This window comes from Vanessa tameamea, chromosome 24 (genome assembly GCF_037043105.1).
Source record: "Vanessa tameamea isolate UH-Manoa-2023 chromosome 24, ilVanTame1 primary haplotype, whole genome shotgun sequence".
NCBI classification, from domain to species: domain Eukaryota; kingdom Metazoa; phylum Arthropoda; class Insecta; order Lepidoptera; family Nymphalidae; genus Vanessa; species Vanessa tameamea.
Genome location: NC_087332.1, coordinates 2395082 through 2406807, shown reverse-complemented (window position 1 = coordinate 2406807; position 11726 = coordinate 2395082). Strand labels below are relative to the sequence as shown.

The 11726-nt window shown below is 35.9% G+C and overlaps 1 protein-coding gene across 3 annotated transcripts; it reads left to right on the top strand.

The window, feature by feature from the left end:
* The first annotated feature begins 962 nt into the window (after positions 1-962).
* On the top strand, positions 963-11091 carry LOC113398074 (protein O-GlcNAcase). 3 transcript variants are annotated; one of them, XM_026636651.2, is made up of 22 exons: positions 963-1269; positions 1372-1423; positions 1748-1976; positions 2176-2280; positions 2556-2718; positions 3423-3551; positions 3726-3869; positions 4174-4288; positions 4624-4709; positions 4842-5026; positions 5464-5851; positions 6161-6267; positions 6522-6610; positions 7152-7326; positions 7427-7616; positions 7907-7960; positions 8028-8218; positions 8541-8629; positions 9070-9203; positions 9595-9743; positions 9926-10091; positions 10318-11091. In XM_026636651.2, the coding sequence occupies exons 1-22, from the start codon at positions 1203-1205 to the stop codon at positions 10440-10442; spliced, it is 3132 nt and encodes a 1043-aa protein (XP_026492436.1). In that variant the 5' UTR covers positions 963-1202; the 3' UTR covers positions 10443-11091. The 3 variants fall into 3 exon arrangements, with proteins under 3 accessions (XP_026492436.1, XP_026492437.1, XP_026492435.1); XM_026636652.2 differs by having other exon boundaries at positions 4833-5026; positions 8040-8218; positions 10318-11090; XM_026636650.2 differs by having other exon boundaries at positions 4833-5026; positions 10318-11088.
* The last annotated feature ends 635 nt before the right edge of the window (positions 11092-11726 follow it).

Genomic DNA, 11726 nt, shown 5'->3' with positions numbered 1-11726 from the left:
GTCACTTAAAAGTTTGAATTTTAGCGCACCGATTCAGGGATTGTAATTAATTTTCTAGATTATATAAATAGTATTTAAGGCTAAAATATCTGTGGATAAACTAAAATTATATGCCAAAATAATCAGTATTATTATAGTTTAACAATTATAAATAGATGGATGTAAAATTCAAGAAATAAACTAAGTTTATTTGTAAATAATAAATAAAAGGCATTTCTATAATCGAATTAAGTTTTTTAAATTTCAATAACAACCTGTAAATATCCTAAGGCTACGCAAATGTGGAACTTTCTTTTGCTGTTTAAAGGGGTATGGAGCTAATTTCATAATATTAATAAATTCAGTAGTATTCATGTGGCTCTGTACCTGCAATTTAACATTAAGATAATACATAATCTACTGATTTAGCCGTTATGGCACTTCCTTTTAAAAATATTTTACAGGTCAGATTCAAATAAAATATTTAAGTGTTTATATAAGTGTTATTTTTTTCATATTATAATATTTCACATTGAAAATAAGATAACACATTCCTGTACCTCTATCACAAATTAAACCAATAATTCGTTATCTAACGAATTTCATTCTTTTAACTATGTATTTGAGTACATGTATAATACCAATGATTGAATTATTTCATAAGATTTCTCAAAACACGTATTTTATAATTTCTTAAAAATCACTATAAAAATATACAAAATGTATGTAGGTAACATGAAGACTATTTTGATATTACATTTTCCAAGCTCCGCTCTTCCATTATTAATATTAATTTAAATTTAAATTTTTCCCTGAGCAAATTAATAAATAATTAACAAAAAGCCATATCCAAGGCATACTAGGTCGTAATTTTAAAGTTTTATGGTCACTGCATATGCTTGTGTCTATACACATTAACATATTTACAAATCTGTGATAAGTAATAGACAAAAATAACTTTTAGTTTGTAGTATGACATGACATTCGTTTGACACATCATATTTGATTTCTTCGTAGTCCGTATTATTTCCAATGCGCGTCATATTTCTTCAATTTACACCTTAATCGGGTCAACACTCAACCGGCATTTAGAAAACTATTATTGTTTACTTAATTCCTGGTTCCTTAATATACGGCGGGACTGATATTTGCCCTTTTCTTGAAATACCAAAAATATTAATTTTTTTTTATATCTTTTGCTTTGTGCAGAAAACTTTACTAAAATGTCTGAAAGCTCTCCAGACGAATTAAATTCTAAGCGCAAAGACTTCATTTGCGGTGTTGTTGAAGGTACGTTAATTATTTGCGGCTAGTACTTGAGAAATCACTTATACTTTATGGTAATATAGATAATTATGTTAGTCAAATCGAATGACCGGAGTTCTATTGCAGGCTTTTATGGTCGACCGTGGACCACGGAGCAGAGAAAGGACCTCTTCCAAAAGTGAGTACTGTGCCTATTTTAACTCCTATGCCTGCCTATCTTAACATTTCAGTGCTTTCATTAATGGTCTAAAATTCTAATGAGATTGTTATTAGATTGATTTTGAAAGTAATCATTTTTTTTGATTACCAAAGCATTTGGTTCTCCTTTTCGTAAACATTTTATTTAACAATAAAATAAAATTACAATCAAAAGAAAATGTAATATTTGATGTCATTCATAACAAAATTATTAATCAATTAATAAAGTAGTTTTACACTTTTTTAGTAATAACTAATATTAAATTTTTAATAATATATAATTACATATTCCCTCTTAATTTAGACTCAAGAAATGGGGTCTAGATATGTATGTATATGCTCCGAAAGATGACTATAAGCATCGTGCATATTGGCGAGAACTTTACACTGTGGAGGAGGCTGAACACTTAACATCTTTGATCTCTGAAGCCAAGTCCCATGGAATAACATTCTGCTATGCTCTGTCACCGGGACTGGATATAACATATAGCAGTCAGAAAGAGATAACAACTTTGAAGAGGAAATTAGAACAAGTATGTATTAAAATCATCACTTACATAATATTGGAAGTATGGTGATAATCATGATAGAATTAGATGAGAAAAATAAATTGCACTTCAAATAAATGCAAAATTTTAATAAGTTTTGTAAACTAAGTAATTATCCTGTTTTTAAATTCAAGTTATGATTTAACAGTATTATGGTATACATAACAGAATGTTTTCCTTGCAGGTGTCACAGTTTGGTTGCACATGTTTTTCCCTTCTCTTTGACGACATTGAACCGGAAATGAGTGAAGCTGATAAACAGATATTTCAAAGCTTTGCACATGCCCAGGTAATATACTCAAATGTGTTCAAGATTAGTGAGTCAAATTTAATTGTTTTTTATTATCTTACTAATATTATAACTACAAATTTTGGATGGATATTTCTTTAATCACAACAAAATAGCTGAATGGATCTAAATGAAATTTGGCACAGAGATAGATCATAGTATGGAGCACATTGGTTACTTTTTATCCTAGTAAAATGAACCTAACACCTGCAAACCCTATAGCTCACATGCAGGCTGTAAGTAATGTACAATAAAAACCCTTTTTTGTTTAACAGGTGTCAGTCACCAATGAAATTTATCAGCATCTCGGCTGTCCACGATTCCTTCTGTGTCCCACACAGTACTGTTCAACTCGAGCTGTTCCCACAGTCAACAGCTCGGAGTATCTCAACACTCTAGGCACAAAACTTTCCCAGGAGATTGATATTATGTGGACTGGTATGTATTATTATTGAAATAAATATAATCTTATTGTTAATATAATGTATAGTAACAGAGTCTCTAGTGTTTGTGCCACGCACACACAATCTAGCAGAGAGAGTAGCGGCGGAGAGTTAGCATGACATTATACGAAAGTCTCATGCCTTTTGGCGTCAAGGCATGCAAGTTGTTTTAACCCGATTGCGCGTCAATAGGTGTTTTATTTTGAACAGCGCGCTTAAGATCATTTCTTATCATTGGAAAATACACTTATGCAGCCTGGTACTGTATGCGGAGGCCATTTGGGAAGACTGGCCGAGTGTCAGACTAACATCACATCACATATCAAATAGATCAAGCAATGTAACTATTGAGATCCTCCTCACTCTCCCTGGAAGCGAGCCTTGCTAAGTCATGTGCAGAAACCGTCGAGAAAAATAGCATATGTATGCATATGTAAATCGATCCCGATTCTCGTCGAGGGCAGTCTCACTAACGTATATTTTTGCTCCCGCCAATATAGTCTCCTTCAACCCTCTGTGTTTTCCGAGTGTTTATAGAGTGTTGGTAAGGCAATATATGTTACAACGCATGCAATTTTTTTTAGATAAACATTTCAATGGCAAGATATGTTACGTTTAACAGGATCTTACGCCTTTGGTCAACATTAAGGCATTAATATGCTATTTGTATCCGTTTCTAAAAACTTTTAATTATTTCAGGCCCCAAAGTAATATCGAAAACTTTGACAACAGAATGTATTGAAGAAATAACACAGGTGCTCAGACGACCCCCAGTCATTTGGGACAACCTGCATGCTAATGATTATGATCAGAAAAGGATTTTCTTGGGTAAGGGATATTTTTAAGAATATTTTCAGTTGTCATGACTTCCAAAATATTTTATAAGTAACTTTTATTTTCTATAGGTTCAAAACTTATGAAACTTTTTCTAAAACTTTTCAATACATAATAGATTCAATACACATAAATATTTTCATTTGCTTATTAATAATTCTTTTCCAGGACCGTATTGCGGTCGTTCACCAGAACTGATTCCATTGCTCCGTGGGGTTCTATCCAATCCTAACTGTGAATACAATGCCAATATGATACCAATTTGGACTCTGGCCCATTGGGCTCGATGCAGCCTTGACGCACCTGCACATAGTTAGTGTTGCTTTATAATATTTTTATCTCAAATTACATTATAATTTTATAGCATAATAATCCAAAATAACCAATGTTCTATGATTCAAGACAGATATGGAACTGGTCACCTATATTTTACATATAAACATCCTATTAAAAACTGATCAAAGCAAAACATATATTTCTATCTTATTTAAAATATATAATTGTTTCTATCAAAAACATCACAATTTTATATAGACTTTGAAAATTATGTAACAATATTTAGTGTGTTACATTTGGTCTAATTCAATATTTGTATTTGTTTTATTTTTATTAACAGTGGAAGCGGTATCTTGGGATATTAAATTAGAGCGGGAAAGTGAACAAGGCGTGTGTGAAGATGAAGTGCCTCTGACCCTTGGCAAACATGTTTATCATCATAGACAGGCACTCCGGTAAATGAATACTAATTATAAATGGTAGTCGTTCTAGATTTAAAATGCATAATTTATGAAGATAGAATTGTCAAAATAAAGACTATTTTTATTCAACTAGTCTTGATATATTTGGTGTTCTACAAGGAGCACAATTGGTACCTTTACTCTTTCTTGTGTTTAACAATGAAAGTCAATATCAAAATCAAATACCAGTTTTTATATTATTTTTACTGGAGATGATCAGTTTTTTTGATTAAAATATGACATCAGTTATAAAGGCTAAAGAAATCTACCCTTACATAACATTGATGACAGATAAATGTGATGCTAACATATATTTATTTTATTTACAGACAAGCAATCAATGAATGGTTGCCAGAATTTTCCATACCTAAAGCGGCACAAGGTCCCATTATTAAACCACAACCACCTGTAATAAGTAAGTGATAAGGGAATAATTTAATCATTAATAAGCTTTCTTAAAGTAATTTAACTACAAATTAAGTTCTAATTTGCTTAAGTCATGTTGTTTTGTTAAGATTAAAGATTTTTATTGTTTTAGTGCCACCAGTACCGATCATTCCGATTTTACCATCCGTGAACACATGCATGTCACTGGTGACGGGTACCACCAGTAGCACCACCACCACCAGCATCTCCGATCTGTCGTCCATCCCCACCGTCAACACAAGCCAGCTGCAGGCGCTGGCCGACGTGTGCTCCGCCACGCCCGACCGCCCCATCCTCTCCACCGGAGTGAGTCTCACCAACTCGTATACTACGCGTTGCTTGACAATGGCCTCCTGCAAATATACGATTATTAAAAAAAATTGAAAAATAATAACATTTTTTTTACAATCACATCGCCAATGCGCTACGAACTTTCGGAACTAAGATGAGCCTAGTTACACTGGCTCACCCATCTTTAGAAATTGGAATCTAAATCTAAATATTTGTATGGCACTAGAGTATGTGACGAGTCGAAAGTAGTAATTTTATCTATAAAACTCATTGTCTTTGTTTAATAAGCATTTGACAGTACACCAAAAGACCATGTTAGAGTATGTCGGGTACTCTGTAGTAATAATAAATAGTATAGAGATATAAATAGTATAGAGAGTAAATAATCACTCAGCGAGACTACCTACCTAGAAATGCTTACACAAAACCCTATCAAGTACCCTTTGTTTCAGGTGTCGCCTATAGAAACGTTCAATCCCATACCGAATTCGGTGATGAATTCGTTAGTGTCACCGACTAAAGTAATTTTAAACGAGTCGATACCGAACCCAATAATACCGATCGCGAGCTCCAACATTTCGCTACCAACCGAGATACCAGTGTCGACCCTACCGGTCCCCATTATGGGCTTGAAAACAATCGAACACGAGAAAATCGAGACCGATCAAACGATGGCGGATAAACTTGATTTGAACGAATCGGTGTCGAACGACAGCGTGCTGGAGACCACGAGTTTCATCGAGGAGATGAAGAAAGACAAGGACGACGACGACACGATTATCGTCGACGACGTGGAGCCGGCGATAGAGCAGCAGCAGAACGGTGATATGAGCATTGGAGGTACGTTTGATTTCATTGTATTCTTTAAATAATTTATTTTCGCGTGTATGAATAATACTCTGCTTATGATTGATATTTCTAAAATATTATTGCAAAGTCATGTATAACAATAAGATGAAGTTTTACTCGCGTCTTATATAGTTATAAAAATAATTCTTCGCTAATATAGTATGTAAACCCGTAATTTGCTCACAACAGTTTCATGAGGATTGTTCGAAGTTTTTTTCGAGTACGCAGTTAATTGGGTCTAAATTCGAAAAGATTAAAAAGTTCTGGTTAAACTGAATAACATTAAATGTACACTCGCAGACACTCCCCAAACGCTGAGCCCGTCGCGCACGTGCGCCGAGCCGCTGGACGTGGACCCGCCCTCCGCCGCCGACCCCGACGTCGTCATGAACGACCAGCTCAGTGAGGTCGTTGATCATCAACATATTACTTATACTACGATCGTCTTACAAACATGAAAATATTTGTAAAACGTTGACGCCAAATTATGTAAATGTAATATTACTTGTAGATACTACTAGTATATATGTAGTACTATTGTAGATAGTTGCTACTTAACTGAATACATTACATTTTAATTATAGTGAAAACATAAAATATTGACATCAGACTAAATACATTAAATGTTAATTGTTATTATATAAAATAAAACCTATTTCAGAATGGCTCCATGCAAGTGGAACCTAGTAACAGTCCACTGAGTGCTGATATGATGGTTGAACCTGTTGAATCAGCTGAAGTTGCAGACGAGTGAGTACTGACTGGCCAATCAAATTTTTACTCACGATTCCTATTTATCTAATTACTTATTATATATTAATCAATAATATTTATTATATATTTTAATTAAAATACATATCCTCCACCTTAATATCCAGGTACATGCCGTAGTAGAAATTGTTAGGTTTTAAATTATATTATTTTTAATATTGCAATACTTGGCCTAGAGTAGAGACAGGTCTACTAGGGAATGTTAAAAGCTGTTTCAGTAATTCGTTCTCTGTTGGAAAACCGCAATGTAAATTTTTATTTTATTGTTATTATATCCGGCTCAAAGGACCAAAATGATGTATGTATTTTGTCAGGGACCTGATTAACATTGGACCTATTATGAATTATACAAAAAAAAAACATTTACATATGAGTAAGTAAGTGAACTCACTGATAAATAAATTAAAACAAAATTAATATTGGTATAGCTAACGTGTTACGTACTTATATTTTAGTATCGATAATTTACAAAAAAGCAATGCCATGTCAATATAATAAAAATACTCTTTTTATCTTTCAGATTATGTGAGGATGCTGGATTAGAAGAAAACGCGTTAACTGCGGACGACTTAATGCTTCTGTGTGATCTGTTCTACTTGCCTTTCGAGCACGGCTCCAGGGGCTTGAGGCTGATGCACGATTTCCACTGGCTCACGGCGCACGCTGCCAGCATACTGCCAAAGAATAAGACTGAGGTACGATAATTTTTTTGGACACTAGTTCCCATGTTTGGGTAAGAGTTCAAAAGTGCCGAGTCTCAGTCGTGGATGTGAGCGCGTCTTCCCCCCCAATAAGGCGGGCGGCGCGGCGACGGGCGAGTGGCGGCGGCGGCTGCGGCGCTTCTCGTGGTGGGCGGCGCGCGTGCGGCGCGTGGCGCGGCGCGTGGGCGCGGCCGCCAACCGCGAGCTGCACGCCGAGCTGCGCCCCTACCTGTGGGACCTGTGCGCCGTGCTGGCGCTGCTGCAGGCCTTCTTGCGCTGGCTCGGTATGTCCTGTCGTTTGACCGCCACCACCACCACCACCGCCGGCCGGTAGTCCAGCTTGCCTCAGTTTCTATGATTGCGTGCGGTCTGACTGGAGAGCTACCGCCGATCGCGTCCGAACGATTGATTTCTTTATATTTTTGTCAATGTAATTGAATATATCAAATAAAAGCCGGCTAAAGGCCTCTTAAAGACAACGAGACCTCTTGGAGCTTATTTCGCACAGCATCCCAGAGCAGAATGATGGCGTCAAAGTGGCGTGAATATTTTAATGTTTTATGTTTCTTTTCAGAACTGGGAAAATTCCCTCCTAACATAGCGACAAACTCTCAGGGCAGCTATACGTGTAAGCAACATTCTTTTTAATTATAGTAAGTTAACGACGACAAATTTAATTCACACAAATTTTTAAGGGTTCTCAAAAGGCTGGCGTGAAGCCTTCGAGAGTGGGGCCCAGGAACCTTGGGTTTTCCGCGGGGGCCTCACTGCGGATCTTAGACGACTGCTACCAGTGGAATGTGCCGGGGATGCTCTGAGACCTCATTGCGCACCTACGGGTCTACCGCTCACTGTGAGACCGTTTATGCTCGCTGATGAAGAGGCGGTAAGTGACACTTTCGGTAACATTTATTATTTCTAGTGTATTTCTACTTTAAGAAAGAGGACAGTTTATCCTTTACAATAGATATTGAATAAGCCTAGCTAGGATAACCTGCACGTAATTTATATTTTTTTTGCAGATTAGGTTTGTTTATATTGTTTACAACAGAGTCCAATATTGTCGTAGATCAACCATATCATGTTCATAAATGTTTTTGTGGAATATACATATATTATTATTAATGAATGACTAATAATTTCTTGTTCGGCTTATACAGTTACTGTTGTGTTATAAATTATATTTATAAATAAATATTTAATTGCAGGTATGCACAATATGTCATAAAACTTGTCGGGATGGATCTGACTGTAGTGATTTATTCCCAAGTGATCTTCAAACTCTACCAGCTGATAGGTAACATAATATTTTTTATATAATAACAGGAATCACTCAAATCACGTTCTATAGAAGTTCTTTAGAAAATAAAATAAGGACTTGTGTTTGTTGTGTTGTGTTTTTAATCACATTGGCTTGTTAATCCATTACACTGGCTATTCTATGATACTTACTGTTAAACAAAAAGGGTGAGTGAGCCAATGTAGTTAATTAGAGTTATCAGACAGCATTGCAATGCCATGGTTAATAGTACTGAAATAGTACTAATGACAATGGGCAAATTTGAACACACCTTGTTTACACTGGCCGTCTTTCTCAAAACAAAATATCAACTTGTATTGAGGCCTATTATAGTATGAAGTCTAGTTTTTCCTTTATGTTTCACTTATGGAATGAGTAGATGGAATAATATTGCAAGTTAAAGAAACAAACTGACTCTGAATATATATTTTTTTTAGACTGGTAGCACCATTTTTAACATTGACACCGGAGCTATGCATGGTTATAGAAGATGATGGCTATATGGAAGGGGACAGTTCCGAAGTGGACGGAGATGACCCTGATGCGGAAAAGCTGGATATGAAGATAAATAGTAAGAAATTCTATTGAATATATTAAAAAAGAGTTCGATTTTTCAATAATATTTGCATAAAATTGCATATTTTATTAGAATATATAGCCTGGATTTTATTGTCATTTTATTTATACGACCTCCGTGATCGAGTTGTGTGTACACCGGTCGGTTTCATGGGTACGCCACTCCGAGGACCCGCGTTCGATTCCCGGTCGACTCGATGTAGAAAAAGTTGATTAGTTTTCTATGTTGTCTTGGGTCTGGGTGTTTGTGGTACCGTCGTTACTTCTGATTTTCCATAACACAAGTGCTTTAGCTACTTACAGAGTAATGTATGTGATGTTATTTATTTATTATTTAATCAACATAAATTGTCAATTTAAAGATCATAAAATTGTTTTAATTTCAGATGTCAAACCAGAAATCGTCGGCTATGCATGTGCGGCACTAAATAGCAAAGAGTTCTACAAGAAGCAGGAAGTAGCGTGGATACCCGAAATGTGCATCAAGTATCCCATGGAACTGCTGGAAAGGGACGACCTGAGTCCCGCTGCTAAGGTGCGCCATAACACAACATGACACTCCTTAATTTCCTCGTTTTACATAATGCCACTAAATATTTTATTTAAATTATCGCGAAAGAAAATAATTATAATATTTTTATTTTTCAAAATAAATTGTGACGTTCTCGTATGATACGAGATACGTTTGCCCCCGACTGATGGCGTGCGTGTGCGCAGGAGTGCGTGCGGCACTTCCACGAGTTCAGCGCGCAGGAGCGCGCGCCGGAGAGCGTGTCGGCGGCGCACCCCGCGCTGCTCACGTGCTGCGTGCTGCGCGCGCGCTCCGACCCGCACGCCGCCGCGCGCCTGCTCACGTGCCTGCTGGCCGCGCTGCGCGCGCACGGTGGGTGGTCTCCGAGTTCACTTTAAATATCTTTTATTATTTTTGTATCCATTGAAAGGGGCGACATGCTCACCCAGTAAAAACATGGTAAAACAGGCGTATTGTGTAAAATCGAATTTTAACGCTATTCAGATTTTGTGATTTTTCCATATTTTAGTAAAATACAAAATTAAAAATTCCCCACGTACAATACGTACAATATATAAATATGATCATATATTTACAGGCGTAAACGGCGTCCACGCGTGTATAAACGCAACCGATCACTATCTGCAGCAGTTCTACGGCAAGCTCGGTTTCGTGGAAATGTCGCGGAGCAACGGTCGCGTGTTCCTGGCGCGCGCCTTCTAGCGCCGGCGGCGGTGCCGGGTGCCCCACTAGCGGGGCCTCCCCCCCGCGAGGACACTGTCACTTGTCTTAAGTAGACGTAAGCTCAAGAGACGACATCCTCTGCCGCATTGAACTTGAATGAAAAAGTATTTGTTAAATACGTTTAGTTGCACAATTTAAATTTCAATACACTGCCTTTAATAATCTTTGGAATGCATGACTTTTGTAAAAAAATTACTTGATTTCTAAGTATAAACTTCATATGAATGTTATTGAACAGAAAGATTTGGTTTTCTAGAACAACGAAGAGTTCGAATAAACTGAATTGTGCGAATATTATATATAAAAAAGTTAACTCGTAAAATGTAATTGTGCAACTAAATGTCTGTAATTTTGATAAGCTAAGATGTAGATGAAGTTACACTTCCTTCCTTTATATTGTTTTAACAGGAAATAGCACACAGCTGACATTGGCACGCTTTGCATAATATTGTCCTTTCTTCCATAGATATGTATATAATACAGACAATCGAAATTTATAACTAAATTAGACAAATCTCTCTAAATTAAAAATCTAAGCACTTCCAAAATTTACATGTGTTGCCACTTCTCTGCAATATGGCGCCGGTTTACACTATACTTGATCAGATAATCTAAAAAATGGATTTATTTCAATTTAAAAAAATCTTAAATATTATCAACATATTGAAACTGATAAGAAAGGACTAATTAATTAGATGTTATAAGGAAACTAATATAATTATAGTATATTAATATAGAAATTGTTTTCTTCCGTTGCTTAGACATTAGACACTATTAGTAAGAGCATAGCTTTCCTTCACGTGTAGTCTACTCCAATTACAGGAGTAAAGATGAACAAATCTTTATATATTAATTACTTCCGATTTTCAGTTATCTATCTATCTTTTATAGAACAAATAACATTTAAGTAATATATATATATATTTATCATATCACTAATTCAATTGATTACATAAATTCACTCTAATTTCACTTTTAAAGTATAATAAATTAAGATTATTTTTTACATTGCAACACTAATACGCGACACACACGGGTCATGTTACTTAACTTACTATGTACGAGAGTAAGGCTGACGTTATTCGGCGTTTATTTATAGTGTCATAATATGCATTTTCTTTTAAATCCTAATAATATGTTTGTCTGCCTCGTTGGTCTACTTGCTATATATAAGGCCTGAGGTTCTGGGTCCGCCCCCATATGACCCAAAAGTTATTGGAGTTTTCTGCAGCCCGGTCTAGAAGTTAGAAGTGTGTACACTCC